Source organism: Rhagoletis pomonella, unplaced genomic scaffold, assembly GCF_013731165.1.
Source record: "Rhagoletis pomonella isolate Grant_MI unplaced genomic scaffold, Rhpom_1.0 Rhpom_scaffold_00011, whole genome shotgun sequence".
NCBI classification, from domain to species: domain Eukaryota; kingdom Metazoa; phylum Arthropoda; class Insecta; order Diptera; family Tephritidae; genus Rhagoletis; species Rhagoletis pomonella.
The window spans coordinates 4,475,208-4,493,095 of NW_023458565.1; the positions used below are offsets into that span (position 1 = coordinate 4,475,208).

The following is a 17,888-nucleotide window of genomic DNA, read 5'->3' on the forward strand; positions in this document are numbered from 1 at the left end:
TATTTTACCGTACGTGAGGAATAATTAAATTTTTAAATTCAATCCAGATCTTTCAAAAAAATACTTATTACTTATTATACTAACTCCATGAAGTCGTGAAAGCCACCAGAGAAAACGAGAGAAATAGCTAACGTATTACTGCCACCAGGCCCGTCGAGAGAGAGGGGCCCAAACTATCAGAACCATAACTTTTTTTGTACAATGTAATTTCCCCTTCGCTATAGGCTTTTATTATAAATTTTACAAAAATATATTCCGATTCGTGCTCATTGTTTCTGACTCCATAAATTATAGAAAATTATCATATGACCCAAAACGCGTACTGTTACAATACGTTTCGGCTCACAGTGCTTATCAAAGACCGCTGAATTTCGCTAGAATACAACTTTCCGATAGTTTTTCTTCTTGCATCTGAAAGCATAAGGCATTCTGCACATTGGTCGTCAAATCATTAATTTAAAGTGAGTTTTCGTGTTAATATTTATAATGTCTGATACCTCAGAATTTGTATGACCCAGATATAATCAAAAATCTGCGATTTGGGCCATATACTTTAAAATTAATACAATTTTTAAATAGGGGCCCGTAATTTTATAGTCCCGGGCCCGAGCTTTGTCTCAACGGCCCTGACTGCCACTCATGTAATTCAAATGAGCAGTTGTGAACGATGGCGTGTTTTTCTTTCTTTTACGGCCACCCGAGGTGCATGCCTGAATTTCAAAGAATTCACCACTAAATGCATCGTGTCTTATGTTCTAAGCGTAATAAGCACTACTATGTGCACTATACATATTTTATTGATAATAAATATCTTCCTTCCTTTGTACTTCCTTGTCACGACCAGGATCGGATTGACCATATCGAGGCCCCTAAGCAATGCAATTTTCGCGGCCCTCTTATTTTTTTCCTAACTTCAGGAATAATATTTTCTCTATCACAATGCAAGTACTTATGTTCTTAATTAGGCTAAGGCATATACCTTCGTAATGTACAATAAAACAAATAAAAGGAATGTTTGCACATTTTTTATGAAATTTCGGGTTGTTGGTATTTTTAAAACGAAAAAAAGGTTTTTAAAGTCAATTTGTTAAATAAGTATTACTCCCCTAACTTTTTTAGATACAAAATCGCTTAAAACATCTTCAAAGTTGACATTCTTCAATATATCATCAAACAGACCTCAATTGCCAATTAATTTAAACGATTTTATGACATTGATAAACGAAGACAGTTTTTATTAGTTTTAGTTTTGAAAAGTCGCGTTAACCCGTGGCGTTTGTTATCATCAGATTTATATACCGGGTGTTCTAGATCACCCGTCTACCCCTTCTAAAATGGAGGGAAATGTTTTTATTTAAACCCACAAAAATCTCACCTACACTCAATCGGGGATGCTCTTTCTATGAATTACGAAGTTCCGTTCCTTCGATGCACATACGAAAAGGTATAAAGTTGGTTCTTGAAAAAAAAAATATCTAAAATATCTATCTATCTCTAAAAATAACGTAGCCGATGATGAAGCGCAACGAACCCTTCTTTATGAATGTATCAAATTTTGTACTTAAAATACGTCGCCATTAAAAAAAATTTGTCCATTGTACGAACTTTTGATTATTTACAAACGTTTGTTACTAGGAAAACATTTTCGAAACTGAAATAATATGCAGTTGGGCGTCGCTAATACTATGTTGTATGTAGGTGCAAATGTTTTTAAACTTACATCATTTTGAAAAAAATTTATGGATTTTTTACAGATCGCATCAATTTTTAATAACTTTTTAACACAATCTTGAAATTGATTTCACACTTGTACTTTTGTTTAATATATATCACAATTATATTTCTGCACAAATTTGAACTAGAAATGGTTACTCAAACTTTAAGCCGCAACTTTATTATTTACATATACATATATTAATTAAGTTTTTTTTAAACAAAATATCCTTAATTAAACATATGTATGTCCATGAATGTGCCACTTAACGATCAATTCGCTTAAACTAACAGATTCAGACTGAAATGTGAACTTGTTTCGAAGGCGAATACCAGGCATCAATGATGCTACCAAAGACGTTTGTTCCAGGTTGCTCGATTTCAGACAAATACTTACACATTTCAGTGTCAACACTCGAAATCTGGATACAATAAAATTTTTAATCTTAGTCGAGCAATGGCAATTAAGAATTTATAGTTAACACATACATACATATACACATGGTTAGTGATAAGAACTCGTGCTGGTTGACTACGTATAAAGTGTAAACATTTACCACCCGCACTGGAAATTAACTTGTATTATTTAAATAACAAACAGCATCATTAAAAAATATGTACATACTTAGTATATAAATTAGTACACAAATCCATACTAATTATATAAAGCGAAGTCTCTTTTTTTTTTTGTAACAGGTAATCTCGCGAACAGCTGGTCCGATTTTCATGAAATTTTGTATATAAATAGCTTTGAGCATCCGGTAGGTGTACCAGGGACCGATCTATACGAAAAAATCGTATTTATGGTCCGATGTGCCTATGTATATTGGATTTCTGTGGACCAAAGGTAACTACCCCATTTTGAAATTGCCACCAATTGTTCTCTACAGATTGAAGGACGATTCATCATCGAACCGGATCATTGTTGCCGTAAGAGCTTCTTCACGGACATAACGCTTTCATTAGTTAATTTAAAACGGCAATGGAGGATATGCCTTTTGACGACCATAAAACCAAACGTGCACGTGAATTATTTGTGAAAATGTTGGACCAAATGTTTCAATAAAAAATTAAATTTGGGCGGAACGATGTTCGCCGGGTTTGCTAGTATGTATATAAAGGTATGTTCACTGCTGAGAATAAACAAAGCGGCAAAGCCTAACTTGATTTGTAGTATGGATGTACATTCTTGTGAACAGTATAAGCTCTGCCTTGCTTGGGTTTACACTTAAACTGTTATTTTTTGTTTACATTTAAACCGTTATTTTTTGTCCAACTAGCTGCATAGTGTCACTAGTGTGGGGGAAAACTTACCACTTACTCTTAAGCAAGGTAATCCGCATACGTGATAACCTTACAGCCACCTTCTTCCATGCCACACAGCAATGTGTTTACCGTTGCGTCCCATGGATGAGGAAATAGGACATACTTTTGCGGGGTGCCGCTTCTTATGAGCCTGGAGCTGAATCCCAACAATCGCTATCGCAAACAAACAAAAAACTTTAACAATTTCACCCAAAAATTTTAAACTTTTTATTTAGAAATTTTAGAAAAATTAAAGTTAAAGTGCAAATTTCAAGGCGCTAGAAAATTGCGTTGACTTTTAGTAAATTTTTTGGCTGATGGTATCCCAGCAAACACAGTGTCTAACATTAGAGAAATTAGATAACTAGGGTAATTCTCTAATCGTTCTCGAGTCGATGACGAAGTTAAAGAACTACATTAGAATTCGATTCGAGAACGATTAGAGAATCAACGCAAATTCAAATGAATGTAAATAAGCAATATTCCAAATAAATGAATCATAAATTATTTTTAAGTTCAATTAATTCATTATTATTTTATTGCGAATACATTTAAAACAAATTTTACAACAAAAGTTCTTTATTTATTAAAGCAGTTTCAAATTCACATTCGAATCTCATTAGAATTCGATTAGAGAATTAATATTTTTTTGAGTCGACAACTATGTCCCATTTTTGTTGAGATCGCTATGATTCTCGATAGTTTTTCGATTCGTTCTCTAACGTTTGAGATTGGAGAATGTGGCTAGTTCTCCAATCATTCTGTAATCGATAACTAACCTCAATGTTTGCTGGGATTCTGCATTTTTTTCCATATAAAGTATGCTCAACAATTTCATTTGTGTATGTAATTAAAAACTAGTATTAAAGTTGCGCATACAATTTTTATCAAGCACCTACATGATAAGCACTGAGATTTTCAACTAAGTTGTTTTAACTGGAAATTTTCGGGAGACGTTAATTTATCAGCAGATTATCACATCTATGTCTATGTACAAATACATACTGTGCAATTTTACAGCAGCCACCTTAGCCAAACTCTTTTATGTGTACACACTCGTGTGTACATTCGTCTGGTAGAAATTAAGTAAAGACGGAATTTTAATGCTCTCACCCCTAGGATTGTTCTTGATCGAAAAAAAATATTATATCCCTATTTTTTATTTTGAAATCAAAAAATATTTAGAGGTTGCTCAAAGCGCTCAAAGTTTTCCATGTAATTTATATGGGAAAAAAGCAACTTTTCGTAGAAATAGTATGGAATTCTTGAAAATCAATATTCTTTTATGGGAAAACTCCGATTCTCTTCAGGAGACTTCTGGGGGTTTTGACGGACCTAAAAAATATATTTACTATAAAAAAATAGTTACATAAATTATTGGGTATTATTATTGGGAATCTCTTGAAGAGAAACAGAGTTTTCCGATCGAAAAATATTGATTTTCAAGAATTATGTACCATTTATACAAAAAGTTGTTTTTCCCCATATAAAATTCATGGAAAACTTTGGGCGCTTTGAGCGACCTCTAAATATTTTTTGATTTCAAAATAAAAAAATAGGGGTTTACTTTTTTCGGTATAGAACAATACTAGGGGGTGACAGCAAAAAAATTCCGACTTTAATTTTTCACATGCATTTTTGGACCACGCTTATGTACATACATACCGGGATGATTGACTCGGTTTTTCCAAACCAGTTTTAGCCGGTGTTTTTTTTAGTTTTCGGGCGGTTTTTTTAAGTGATTCTTAGAATATGTAATTAATCGGAGTTTCATTCTTTATTAAACCGGGGTTTTCCTACAGAAATTCATAAATAGTTTTATTTTGTTGAAACCGCAAACATAACTTTTTTCTTAATAATAACAATAGGTTGGAGCTTACACATATGTATGTTGATGTTGTCACCTAAAGAGGAGGGACCTATAGCTGTTTTTCATGGCAGAAATACACTCGAAGGTTTGCCATTGCCTGCCGAAGGGTGACCGCTGTTAAGAAGCCCCTTTTTTCAAAATTTTTTTTTTGCGATGTTGCTTTGACCAGGACTTGACCCCATGCCCTGTGGAGTGGTAGCGCGCACTGCCAACCACTACACCACAGCGGTCGAGAATATATACATTTTTGGAATACGTACTTATCTTTTTCAAATTGGAGCTAATCAATGTTCTTTGAAATAAACTACAGGCCATTTTCTTTGGCTGCATTCGTGTTTGAAGCTTGCGGCTTAAAACACTTAGACACCATCATCTACTGGGGGCTCGGGTTCCTCTTCTTCACTACTTTCAGTACTGCTGCTATTCAATAGGGTGGAAAATTGTTCCTTCCGTAATTTTAGTACGTTCTGGACATCGGTCACACACAAACAAATTTTCTCACCATTTGCCTTTGTTTTAGAATCGATCACGAAAATGAGAAAGGGACAATTAAAAGGCAACATTTTTCGGTAGGAACGAATACACCATTGGAAAATTGTGGAAATGTATCTTTGCAACTTGTTTTTTTTTTTGATACTTTGATAAATTTTTCAGCTATTTATTTATTAAAATATTTGTTATAAAAAAATACTCGAAGAAAAGAAATTCGCCCTAATAAGCAAATTGTACACTCTTTTATTGCAGAGTTGCTATTCAAACCAAGCACTCATTCTTTGAGTCGAGCACTTGATTGAGTGAATTATTCGCACTTTATGTTTGGAGATAAAATTATGCGAGTGTGTGCATATGTGAAAAGAAAACGAGTGACTTAATACGTATGTAGTTTGAATGCATGCCCGGTGGGTAAACGCACTAGTGTCTAACTGGTTTGGTACTAGATAATTTAGAACAGTGACTAGCATTAATTCTCTTTTGCATGCTAGCAGTTGGAGAATTCGAAATTGCATTGGCCTACGAAGTGTCGATTGGCATCCGCCGCATTCGTTTTTCGATAGTTCCGAACTAATCCCTAAATCGACAGACGAAAAAATTAACAAGATTTTTTTCAAACAGAGCCTCTTTGGTTTGCCATTGTAGAGATTTTAACTTATTTATTGTCAAAGAAATGGGTTTTTAATTTGAAATGAAATTTATTTGAATAATTGTAATAAATCGAACTCAAACTGAAAACTCGTTTGCATACCTTTGGCTGTAGCTGAGCGTGCAGAGGTGATTGCTGTTATTGGTTAGATTCCTGAAGGTCCCTGGCTCGAACGCCGACCGGCGCAATTTGTTAAAATGCCTAACTTTATCGATACTTCCGATCCAGTTCTAAATTCTACAGATGAAATCTAGTTCGTTCTTCATCCCTCTTTCTATAGTTCCGATCCGAACCAGTTCTAAATTCTTCACCTTAAATATAGATTTCTAATGAAAAGTTTTTGTATTCTTTGTGACTTATAACATTTCCTGCGACTATTTTGGACTTAGCAAATTTCTGTATCACTAAATATAAATGGTTAGAAATAAAATAGCTAATTCGATCTATTAGAAAATGCATTTGTAATTGTTCTTGTTTCTTACTTCAAAATAAAATTTTTTAGAACAAGTGGACTGAGCAACTTTTCACTCTCAACCAGCGATATGTAGTATTAACAAGTAATTTTTAATAAAATAAATTTAATAAAAATTTAAGAGTACCGTTAATTTCTTCATTATCAAATTATCGGAACTAAACCAAATTAGTATGGAACCAGCCTTGATGTACCACCTTTCCGATTATCGAAAACGGTTCATGTGGTCTAAAAAGTTATCCGGTAACTTACATAAAAAAAAATATTGATAAGCTTCTTCCTTCCTTCCTTTTATTGAAGTCTTTTAAAAAATAAAATAAAATATTTTTGTAAAAGTACCACATTTCACTGCGTTTTAACTGGAGGGTATCAAGTTACTATCGGACTGGTTCGATTTTTGTGATAGATAAAGATCTAGTACTGAATTAGATTCAGGGTTTCCCTGCAGGGTCATGCAGCTCTCTAGTACATACATGCATATATATATATTAGGGTGGGTCAATTAGTAGGTCAATTAAAAAAGTTGATTCATATCCTCGCGATTCTGGTACTATGGACCATAACAAACATTTTCGCCCAAGGAACCATACCTCTAAAATCATTTTCGAGCCTGCCAAAATTTTTTGGTAGATATTTTCAAAAATACCAAATAAACGACCTCTTAGATGCATTTCAAAGACAAAAAAATATTATTGAAAATGTGTATACGGGGGTTTTTTGTGTCAGAGAATCCATTTTTCGCATTAATTTTTAATTTAGATCGCCACCAGAGTGCGTTTTTGAACAATTTTTTGGATTTTTCACTTTTTTTGGGGGAAATTGACGAACTTATTGCTCAAATAGTCAAATCTTTGACTTTCTAATAATTCTTTCTAAATGAGTAAAGCTTTGGTTGAATTACTAAAGTTTTTCTTAAACCAATCTTTGGAAGAAGTTCAAAAACAGCATCAAAAATCTCATTATTATTATTCCGTTGAAAATTTTTAAAATATTATTATGCAGATTTTTTAAGCTTAAACTGTTTTGTCATATGGGGTGATCTTTGTATTTTCCAAAAATTATTAAAAAAAAAAACTTGATTTATTCCTAAAGCTACATTTTTGAGGTATTTTCAAATCGGTCCAGCGCACAGTGTAAGATTTGACCCATCTAGCTGCTTTTAATTCTGTAATTCGAAAACTATTGAAGATAGATTAATGAAATTTTGCACAGGGTACGTTATAAGATAGGCGAAGCTTTTTACAAAAAATTGGTAATTTATAGTTACTGTCACACCACCCTATTATATAACTGCAATTTTAAAAAATGCAAAAACTGAAATATTTAACTAATTACAAACGCTAAAATGCCTAAAATTTATATTTAGAATTTCCCTATAACAGGACTGACAAACTGACAGAAATGGACTTAAAAATAAATATATATTTTTTTTAAATTATGGGCGTGGAAAATATCGACAAAAAAGTCAAGTTGGGTCAACATAATTCCGTTATAAGTTCAATATTTCTTGCTCTATTTACAAAAATGGGATACCATTGGAAATGTAATGAATCAGGCTTTTTCTATTCAAAGCAAAAATACAAGAATTTGTCTCGACCGAGATAAAATGCAAATGAATTACTCGAAGAAAATGAAATTCCCAGTAGGCCAGAAAAAAGAGAATTTCATCAAAACCTGCACTTTCCAGCAGCTAAAATTGTGTTGTTTCAAGTCTAAGAGGAGTAACAAATAAACTGAGATACAAACTTTATCGAATAGTGGCGGATAACGAGTTTTCGGGTCTAATAAAAATAATAGTTTGCTAAAAATAAGTCTAAGTCAACATCGTTTTACTTTAACTAAAATACTCAGTCCTAGTTTACTAAATTCCCAAAAATGCATATTCATTAAAAGGATCATACCTAAAAAAATAAGACCAAAATGATATTTTAGCAATTGTTGCATAAATCACATAACACCGACAAATTAAACATTGAGATTCAGTTTTAAATATACAAGTTTAAATATTATTGCCCCCAGTAATTTTCCAAATCAAACCCCGTCCCGCCATACACTTTGATTAAAATTTTTTAGTTGTTATTGTTTCATCTTTATCAGGCATTTCTAAAAACATTCTTGACGTTGTTTTGAAATTTGGCGACATAAAATAATGTAATTAATCTTCTCTAGAATATGGAAATGATACACTGTGCAGCGCACGTAAATCTTAATATTTTTCCGAACTATTTTGGCGCAAGTCTTAAAATATAATAAAGTTTATAATTCCAATGGAAAGCATTAACAATTTTTTTTTTTGTATGGTAGGTGATGCAGTCTAGTATAGTTACGGTGACCATCCGTTCTGTTTTTTGCAGGACCGTACTGTTTTTCAAAGGTCGGTCCTGCGTAGTTTTTCAAACCTGAAAAACTTGAAAATGTATTGATTTTTTCCAAGTGTCCTGCATTTGTCCCGCATTACCGGAAAGTGGAGTGGATTTTTTCAAAAAAGTGTTTTTTGGTACTTTTCGTAGCTTTTCTTCAATATCTCATGAAAAAATCTCCAAATCAACGTAAGCGACTTACAGCTCGAAGGGTATTGATGTCCCTCTTGTGGCGACTTCAATGAAAATTATTAGTGCTACAGGCGACCATTTGCATTTTGTCGTCAAAGTCGAAAAAAATGAGAGTTTCATTTGATTATTTTTTTCATTATTTTAAAAATTCGATAAAGAAGATATATCATTACAGTAAATTTTGAGTCAAAGATAATGAAAATCGGATTAGAAATGTAGATGCTATGGAGCGCAATCTGCACAAATTATATATTTTTGTAAAGGGTACTTTGTAACTCGTCGTTTACGTCGATTCATGACGGCGACTTTTGACAAATAACTGCGAAAAGTACCAAAAAACAGAAAAAGAAGGGTATTCTTTTCGTTTTGAATGACTCAAAATTTGCCTATAAAATAATCTTTTAAAGATTTTCACTTTTCGTGTAAGCTATTGTAATTATAATATGTTTTACTATATGTATTTATAAATATTCATGTAAAAAAAGATTAATATCGATGAAGAAAACGTGATTCATTGTTAAAGTTTAAAATGTATCAAGATTTTAGAACCATAAATACTCTTTTGATATTTTTATACTACGTAAATATATGTAGGTATATTTCTGAAAAATTGTCCTTCATTTTGAATCCATATTTATGGTCACCGTAAGTATAGTATTCAAAGTGTTTATTATCTTTTATTGGTATGTTATGAAATCAGATGGCGGAGAGCCAGCGAAGAACCAGTCAAGAAACGAACTTCACCACAGTGTGAAGCAAAATAGTTTGGTAGTTGAGAAGGTAAATCGTTGGTATAAGACACTAACGTTTGTTTATAACATTTTTATTCAAATTTTTCTCATACGAGAAAAAATTGAAGAGCAGAGAAATTTTAGATCAGAACGAAAATAACAACGACGCGTGTGTCAAATCCAAACAAAATATTCATTTAATCCGTAAAGCTTCTCCATATAGTAGTGTGTGTTGTTACTTTTATAATTACGAGTATTATTAACTTTTTTTTGCTCCTCGTTTTAATTTGAGCAACATAATTTTATTGACAAAATTGAATCTACATATCGCGCACCTGAAATTCAAAAAGTCCTAACTAATAAAAAATTCAGTTATTTGATTTATATGAAGGATTTCAACGAATTACAACTCTCACATAATTTAATAAAAAAAAATTAAAATTTTTAGTCATGAATTTTTCCATTTCAGTTGCGATGTTGTTACGTCTTTTTGCATTTCAGGTGACGATGTGTATGTACATATGTAAATACGGAAACTTTTAAGATATTTAAGTTAATGGATCCCGAACGAACAACGAAAAATAAGTTAGATCAATGCTTGTACATATAATATCTATATATATATATATATATGTATATGTATTTATATTTATGTAGGTATTTATTATTGGCATTATATGTCTATACATACATACGTATAATTTATACATACATATGTTCATAGGTGAAAGCAAGGGAGCGGAATTCGCCACTAGCTAACCGGCTTACAAATCTACAAAATAAATCAACCACACGCTTCGACGAAACACCAATAACAAAAGCGAAGAAGAAAGATAAGATCGAAAAATGGTGTACTCCATACAGGTAAAATCCAAATGTAAACGTCTATAATTAGGTAATTAACTTAATATTGGACATGTATGGAGGTGCACGCAATTTTTATGAGGGCCGCAAACCGCTCCAAAAAACGGTGCGATTCGGTTCAGTGGTTCGAACCACTTAGAAAAAGCGTGTACCGCTTCAAGAACCGGTTCATGAGTATTCCTGAACGGCGGTTCGATTTAGTTCAAATTGTCAAATTTTTTAATGCTAAGGGATACAAATAACACTAATCTATATATATACAAAAGGCTTTGTTATAGAGATCAAATTCAAATATCCACATTTACAGTGGTGTAAAAATAAATAGGGACGCAAAATTTTAACGATTTTGATTATATTTTTTTTTTTTTTTTTTGTTTATGTAAGGTTAAATTTTTTTAAGTAAAGTTCGTCGTCTACCAAAAACTGAATAAGTCCAAGTTTAAAGCTTTGTGCAAAAATTATGAAGATTCTTTAAGGCTGATTCACATACAACTTTCTTCGCGTTGCTTGATAGTTCTTTGCTTTGACATATAAGATCGATGTAGGCATATGCGTGAGTATGCTCACATAAAAAACGTTTGAAGCAAAACGAAGCAAAATCTTGGGCAACTCTCAACTTTTGCCCGCTTTGGCAATCAGCTGTCTACATTTGTCTATTCTTGTGCGCTTGCATTTGCATTTAATGACAAAAATAGAGTAAATAGGAATTTTTATTGCTATTATTAATGCATATTATTATATTGCGATCTATTTTACAGATAAGAAATATGGAGGAAAAGGAGAACTCAAAAGCTGTCAAAGCGTTTATTGTAGCATACCTTCTGCGTTTCGCGCTTTGTTGTCAAAGTTTGAACTGTCAAGCAAAGCGAGGAAAGTTGTATGTAAATGGCCCTTTAAGGTTTCATCTAAGTTGTACACTTTTTAATCAGGCAGATTAAGAATTTCTAGAAAAAATTGTCAAACTTTGTCAAGCTTTTTTGCTGGCGGTGTTATGCATTTTCTTCTTCACATATCTTCGCTAGTATGTTCAGTTAGACTTAATGAGATAAACTTATATATGTAGTTCGAAGTGGGTAGTATATATTTTGGAATAAAGTAATCACGTTTAAAATTTTTAGAATATGCTACGATAGGCGTTGTAGGTAACCATTACATCCGCCTAAATTTAAATTAAAATTTTTTTTTTTTATTTTTATATCTCAAATATTTATTATTAAAGTTGGAGACATTTTTATTTTCTGCATATATGGAAAATGGGTGTGTCCGTTGACGTTGACGTCATTTCTTTACGACGGCCCGTTCTATTTTTGGCCGCAATATATACCGGATCGTCACAATGTGCGCCATGTCCATCGCAGGCAGAACTTTTGCACTTTGCTATGGAGCTCTGCCAGCGTTGGGTATGCCTGGTTTACATCAAGGCTGCCCCACCCCCAAAAAATATCTATATATATACATTTGTGCCAAATACAAAGTTGGTTATCGGTCTATGGTAATAAACTTGTTGCCCAAAACACCATGCCTTCTTCCAATGAGGTTCAAGGAAAAAAGGTTGGACATCCATGCTTTATGTACTTACATAAATGTCTGATTAATGAATGTTCATATCATATTCTGATGTTATTAGAATATTATTTTTAATTAAAAAGGTAAATATCTTATCAACTATTAAAGTTGATTGAGTTCGAATATAAGAAAACCATATACATACATATTACTTTTGTATGTATGGAATACCCTAATATTTACAACTTTTCTTACAACTATGTATGTACATATGTAGTTTACAGCGATCAACCATTATCTTTATTGATTTGATATATGTATATATACATATGTACATACATACATACCTACACATGCACGCACATATTTTACGTATTTATCTGAGTTAAATTTAGAATGAGCGATATGGATTAATAATATAGGGAATTGCCATTGCGTGATCATGGTAGCTGTTAACAAAATAATTTTTCAGTTTTATGGCCGTTTGCTCAATATCTGGCTATCATTACTTCCCAGTTTAACATCATTATAGACGTTTTCGACTCATAAAACACATGTGATCGATAAAGCAGTCACTGTATTTGCGCCCTAACAGTCTAAGCGGTTTTGGCCGAGTCCAGTAAACAACGCCAGCCGTGGGCATACCATGTTGAAATTTTGCCAAGCCATCGTAGCCATCGAGATGAATATTTTTATGAGAAAAGAGAAGATTCACTGTGGAGTGTACACTGAGAAAAAAATAAATCATATCTACGGTTACCATATTCATGGATGCCGAATACGGGACAAAAAATAATTTTGCTAATTTTTTCCACAAAAATCTTAAAACCTTCTTCTATGATCCTAGATGTTTTGACACTGTAACAGCATCCTTATAGTATCATCACAAATTTGTAGTATATTTATACCTTTCATGATCATGAAATGGTATTATAACTTTGGTCCGATGTTTGTAAGTACCTGAATAAAAAGAGATAGACCCATTAAAATGTATACTTATATGATCAGACCGTCGCGACGACGCGTCGAGCTGAGTCGATTTAGCCATGTCCGTCTGTCCGTCTATCTGTCTGTCCGTCTGTTTGTATGCAATCTAGTCTCTCAGTTCTCGAGATATCCGGATAAAATTTGGTAGGTGGGTGTATTTTTATAATGTATTAATCATTTGTCTGAACCGGAAGAATCGGACCACTATAACATATAGCTCCCATACAACCGATTGTTCAGATATGAGATTCTTCGTTATAACTTCTGCAATTTCGCGCTGTTTTCACTCATTATCAACAGAAGACTTACAGTGAAAATAAGAAAGATCGGGTCACTATAACCTGCAGCCCCCATACAACTGATTGTTCAGATATGAGCTAGGCATGCAGCTAGGAACATGAAATTTCGCACCATTTTCATTCATTATTAACAGAATACTTACAGTGAAAATAACAAGGATCGGGTGACTATAACATATATGTATCTTCCATACATCTAATTGTTCAGATATTGGATTTTACTGTAAAACTCCTTTATTTGAACAGCTAAAACCGATAAATTTCGTAAGATATTTTATAAATAATAATACAAAGTCTACTGAGAAAATCGTCAAAATCTATGCTGTATAAGCTTTATCTCCTATACCACTGATTGTTCAGATACCAGTTTTTGCGATATATCTCCTTTATGTAGGAAACTAAACCCAATAAATTGTGTTGCCGGTTTATATACCGATCACATAGCAGTGAAAATCTATTAGATTGGTGCTAATATAAGGTATATCTTCCATACCTCTGATTGTTTAGATATGGTTTTTCATATATATATCTCCTCTATCTATGTATTCTGTAAATATATACATTTTTTCAAATGCAGTAATCTGTTAAAGTAAAATTTTCAGATGTTCATGAAAGGTATGAAGCCTTCGGCATAGCCGAAGACAGCGCTGCTCTTACTTGTTTTTTATAACTTCGCTCGAGAGGTTTACCCGGCAAAATTTGTTTAAAAAAATTGCTAAAGTATAGTATAATAAAGTGCAAGTTTTAAGTATGTAGCTAGGACTTACCATTAATTTTTTTCCGCCTTAAGCATTTATTCATACAAAGTAAGTTTGAGCAGCATCTTGCACTTGCATTTTATTCTTCTTCTTCTTATTTAGCGCTGTAACCGCCTAAGCGATTTTGGCCGAGTCCAATAAAGCACGCCAGTCGTTTCTCTTCTGCGCCATCTGACGCCACTTGGAAATGCCAAGTGAAGACAGAAGTCCTTCTCCACCAGGTCTTTCCATCGCAGTGGGGCGCTCCCTCTTCCTCTGCTACCACCAGCGGTTTCCGAGTTGAATACTTTCTGAGATGGAGCATCGGTGTCCATTCGAACGATATGACCAGGCCAGCGAAGCCGCTGTATGTTGATTCCCTGCACTATGTCTATATCGTTGTAAAGCTCATACAGCTCATCGTTAAATCGTCTGCGATATTCGCCATCACCAACGCGTAAAGGTCCGTAAATCTTTCGCAAAATCTTTCTCTCAGAAACTCTAAGAGCCGCTTCATCATTGGTTTTAATTATCCATGCGCCATACACCATCTTAGGCATGATGGATGAGTGACTTATAACGTGTGATTTTTGTACGAAGAGAGGACTTTACTTCTCAATTGCCTAGTTAGTCCAAAGTAGTACTTGTTGGCAAGACTGATTTTCCATTGGATTTCAAGACTTACATTATTATTGGTGTTAATGCCGGTTTCAAAATGAACCAAGTCGAAGTCAGCTCCAGCAGCTTTGGTCGTTCTCAGCCGCGTAATTGCTATTCGTACCATGCCATATTCAGGCGGTTAGACATCGACTGGGCGACTAATTTAGTAGATACATGTCCTTACCTTTGACCTTTGACCTTTAGCAAGTAAAAAGCAACCATATTATTAAAACCACAATCAAACTTTGTTTTTCTACTTTTAGAACTCCGAAACCGGTGAAACGGACCACATATATCAACACCGCTGCTCAATAAAACGTCAAGTTTTTGACAGAGAAACCGGTGAGCCTCTAAACGGCACAAAAGTAAAGATTCGTTACGTCAAACATGACAATTTTCAAATTCCCAAACAATACCTACGAGGCACCAACACCGAGGAAATCGACAAAACAATGACCAGTCTCTACGATGGCGAGTATCCTCAAATGGATATTCATGTAAAGCAGATTCCAACTGAAAACAAACCTGCAGCGAAGTGTAACAAACAATATAAAAAGGAAGATTTCATAAATATGGATGGCGTGAAAAATGTAACGTAGTTAACTAAATACATTTATGTCACATCTACTTTAAACACATTTACGTTTTGTGAACAAAAAAAAACAAAATATTCTACAGGATATTCTCTTGGGCTATAGCAAGGAGACGTATCTATTGTTTCTCATACCAACAATAATTTGCTTCAAATTCACTTTCTGGTTACTTGCGATTGAGGGATTTTTACACTACTGGGCACACAAGAAGAACTCATTGAACCCGAGCAAATTATTCTACTTCCGGAGTCCGTTGCATTTGTTGACATCTCAATTTTGCGCACTTTGTCGTTGTGAGAGTGAAATGAACATCGAAATATTTCAAACGCTAAATAAGCAAATGCGCGAAGCCAGCCAATCGAAGACCCTCAAAGATGTGAGCAAGGTTATAAGCTAAGTTTTCTGGATTTGTCTTGTCTTTTAAAGCTCAATTCTTAATAAAGTAAAAAGGTCTCGGACCATACAAATTTTTTAATTTATTCAATAGCCGTAAAAATGCCTACCAAGAGCAAAAAACCTTTATTTGCTCTTTGTGTGTTGCCAGGATATTTGTCTGGTATCGATTGCATGACAATCACGGCGCCGCTATGCTCAATGCAGACTAAAGTCACAGAGACCTTGCTTCACTGCCTGTGGTCCTATGTATATGGTAAACTACAGGCAGGCTGTAATGTTATTTGACTAAACGCACTGATCAAGTGGAGTGATACGAGATTAGTGTCCGAATAAGTCTTCAGGCGCCTGGGCGACACAGTCCCGCCCACTGGACAGAGGAATCATTTCCAAACAAGGATCTCCTCAGGGGGTTAATGTGAGGAGGATTCAGTCCTGTTCTCTTACTGCGTTAGGTAGGAAGTGGTATATGCTCACAAGAATTCCCACTTAGCCTCAGCTTCCGTCGTCTAGAGCTCTGTTGAGTTTTTCGCACTAAACTTACATGGAATCAACGAAGCTGCGAGATGGCTGATTGATTCTTCTATTGATTCGCAAGCAGTGGCTATTTTTTGTGATATACAAATCGGTGACAAATCGGTATCGGGGATTATCATGGAATATAGACGTACTTTAAATGAGCTGGCAGGGAGATACGTCTCACTCATGTTTTCTGGTGGGTGCCAGACCGTAGAGATGTACCGGGCAACTGTGTTGCAGATGAGCTGGCAAGGAAAAGCACCTTACTGTTAGCAATCAGTACTGATCGAGATTCGGGCACTCCGTTATCTTCTTGTAAGCACTGGCTGAAGAATAATTTAATACAAGATGGTCTACCCGCGTGCAGGACAGCAAGGTATAGATATATGGCCTGAGTTATTTTTTTAAGCGCGGCCGAAGGACTTATCTGCACTCGAGGTGAGCAACTGGCGCAAAGGAGAGAGTCAATTGGAAAAGCTTTTTGGTCTCTGCTCAAACCGACAAACGTTTATGACCCAACTAAAAATAAAAAGAATTGTTTCAGACTAACGCGGGTCTCTCGAGGCAGCTGAAGCTTTTCGTATACAATGGTTGAACGTCGATGATTTCCTATATGTACAGTGTCGGGTCCAGTAGTTTTTGTACATAATCCTGAATCTCGTCCTTCATTCTATAGGGATGCTATCTAACGTTCCTCAATGGAGCTTCCGTGGAGGGGGCGTAACAAGGCCTTAAGACCCTTCTCTATGGAGGATAGGAGAGTTATCGATCGATAATGCTCCCTTGTTGTAGTACGCCGCTTCAGCTGGAAAATTGGGACGGATTTTCGCTAAGCGTCCGAACGTGATAAGGCGAGATTCTGAAGCAGTGACTACCTTACTTTACTGATGCTCGCCAACGTGATTGTCTGTTAGGGTGTAACGAGCGCGGAATGTGCTCTCAGTTACTTCTGTGAAGGCGTTCCAATCATATTTGATCAAGTTGATGGTGATCTAAGTATGTCTGCGGTCGATATCTTCTTCGACGATACTGCTCATTATGGTGTAGTATTAACGCCAGCCCTTCACCATTGTTTTGCTTGCTAACCTAACGTAGCACATTATGAACGAGGTAAGTCAACAGGGTTGCTGTGTATTTGTTACTCCTTGGTAGCTAGATTGCTATGGCGAGTTGCTTAGTTGATAGGGACGTATATGGCATACTGAGCAGAAATAGATACATATGTGGGCCGGGGTTGGACTCAATGCCAGCCATGCCATTATCTAAACAGTGTTCGAACGCCGAAACAACAGCTCTTGGACGGGAAAATCCCATCCAATCCCGCTGCCTAAAAACGGCTGTCGTAGAAGTGGACGCTAGTATGCCTTTGAACATTTTATTCCTGAATTTAGTTATACTCGCAATAAATTCAACTAAATAAAAAGTTATGGAAAGCAGCCTACTTAAATCCGTGTCCATGGCTAGCCTCATTGACCTTGCCTAAGCTGTACGATTGACTGTGGCTAAACTTTGACTTAACTTTTTGGTTTTGTTTGTTGAGCCATTT

The 17,888-nt window shown here is 34.7% G+C and overlaps 2 protein-coding genes across 2 annotated transcripts in view; one reads left to right on the top strand and one right to left on the bottom strand.

Annotated features, from left to right (window-relative positions):
* The window catches only part of LOC118747112 (proton-coupled amino acid transporter-like protein CG1139), a 12,874-nt gene extending 11,149 nt beyond the window's left edge, over window positions 1-1,725 (bottom strand). Inside the window, exon 1 of the mRNA XM_036481103.1 lies at window positions 1,721-1,725. Within this exon, the coding sequence (XP_036336996.1) occupies window positions 1,721-1,725 (5 nt within the window). The remainder of the gene's footprint in view (window positions 1-1,720) is intronic.
* An 8,040-nt stretch (window positions 1,726-9,765) lies between these two features.
* LOC118746994 lies at window positions 9,766-15,875 on the top strand. Its single transcript, XM_036480988.1, has 4 exons — window positions 9,766-9,833; window positions 10,509-10,648; window positions 15,101-15,427; window positions 15,516-15,875. Exons 2-4 carry the CDS (start codon window positions 10,631-10,633, stop codon window positions 15,825-15,827), a joined length of 657 nt encoding a protein of 218 aa, XP_036336881.1. The 5' UTR covers window positions 9,766-9,833; window positions 10,509-10,630; the 3' UTR covers window positions 15,828-15,875.
* The last annotated feature ends 2,013 nt before the right edge of the window (window positions 15,876-17,888 follow it).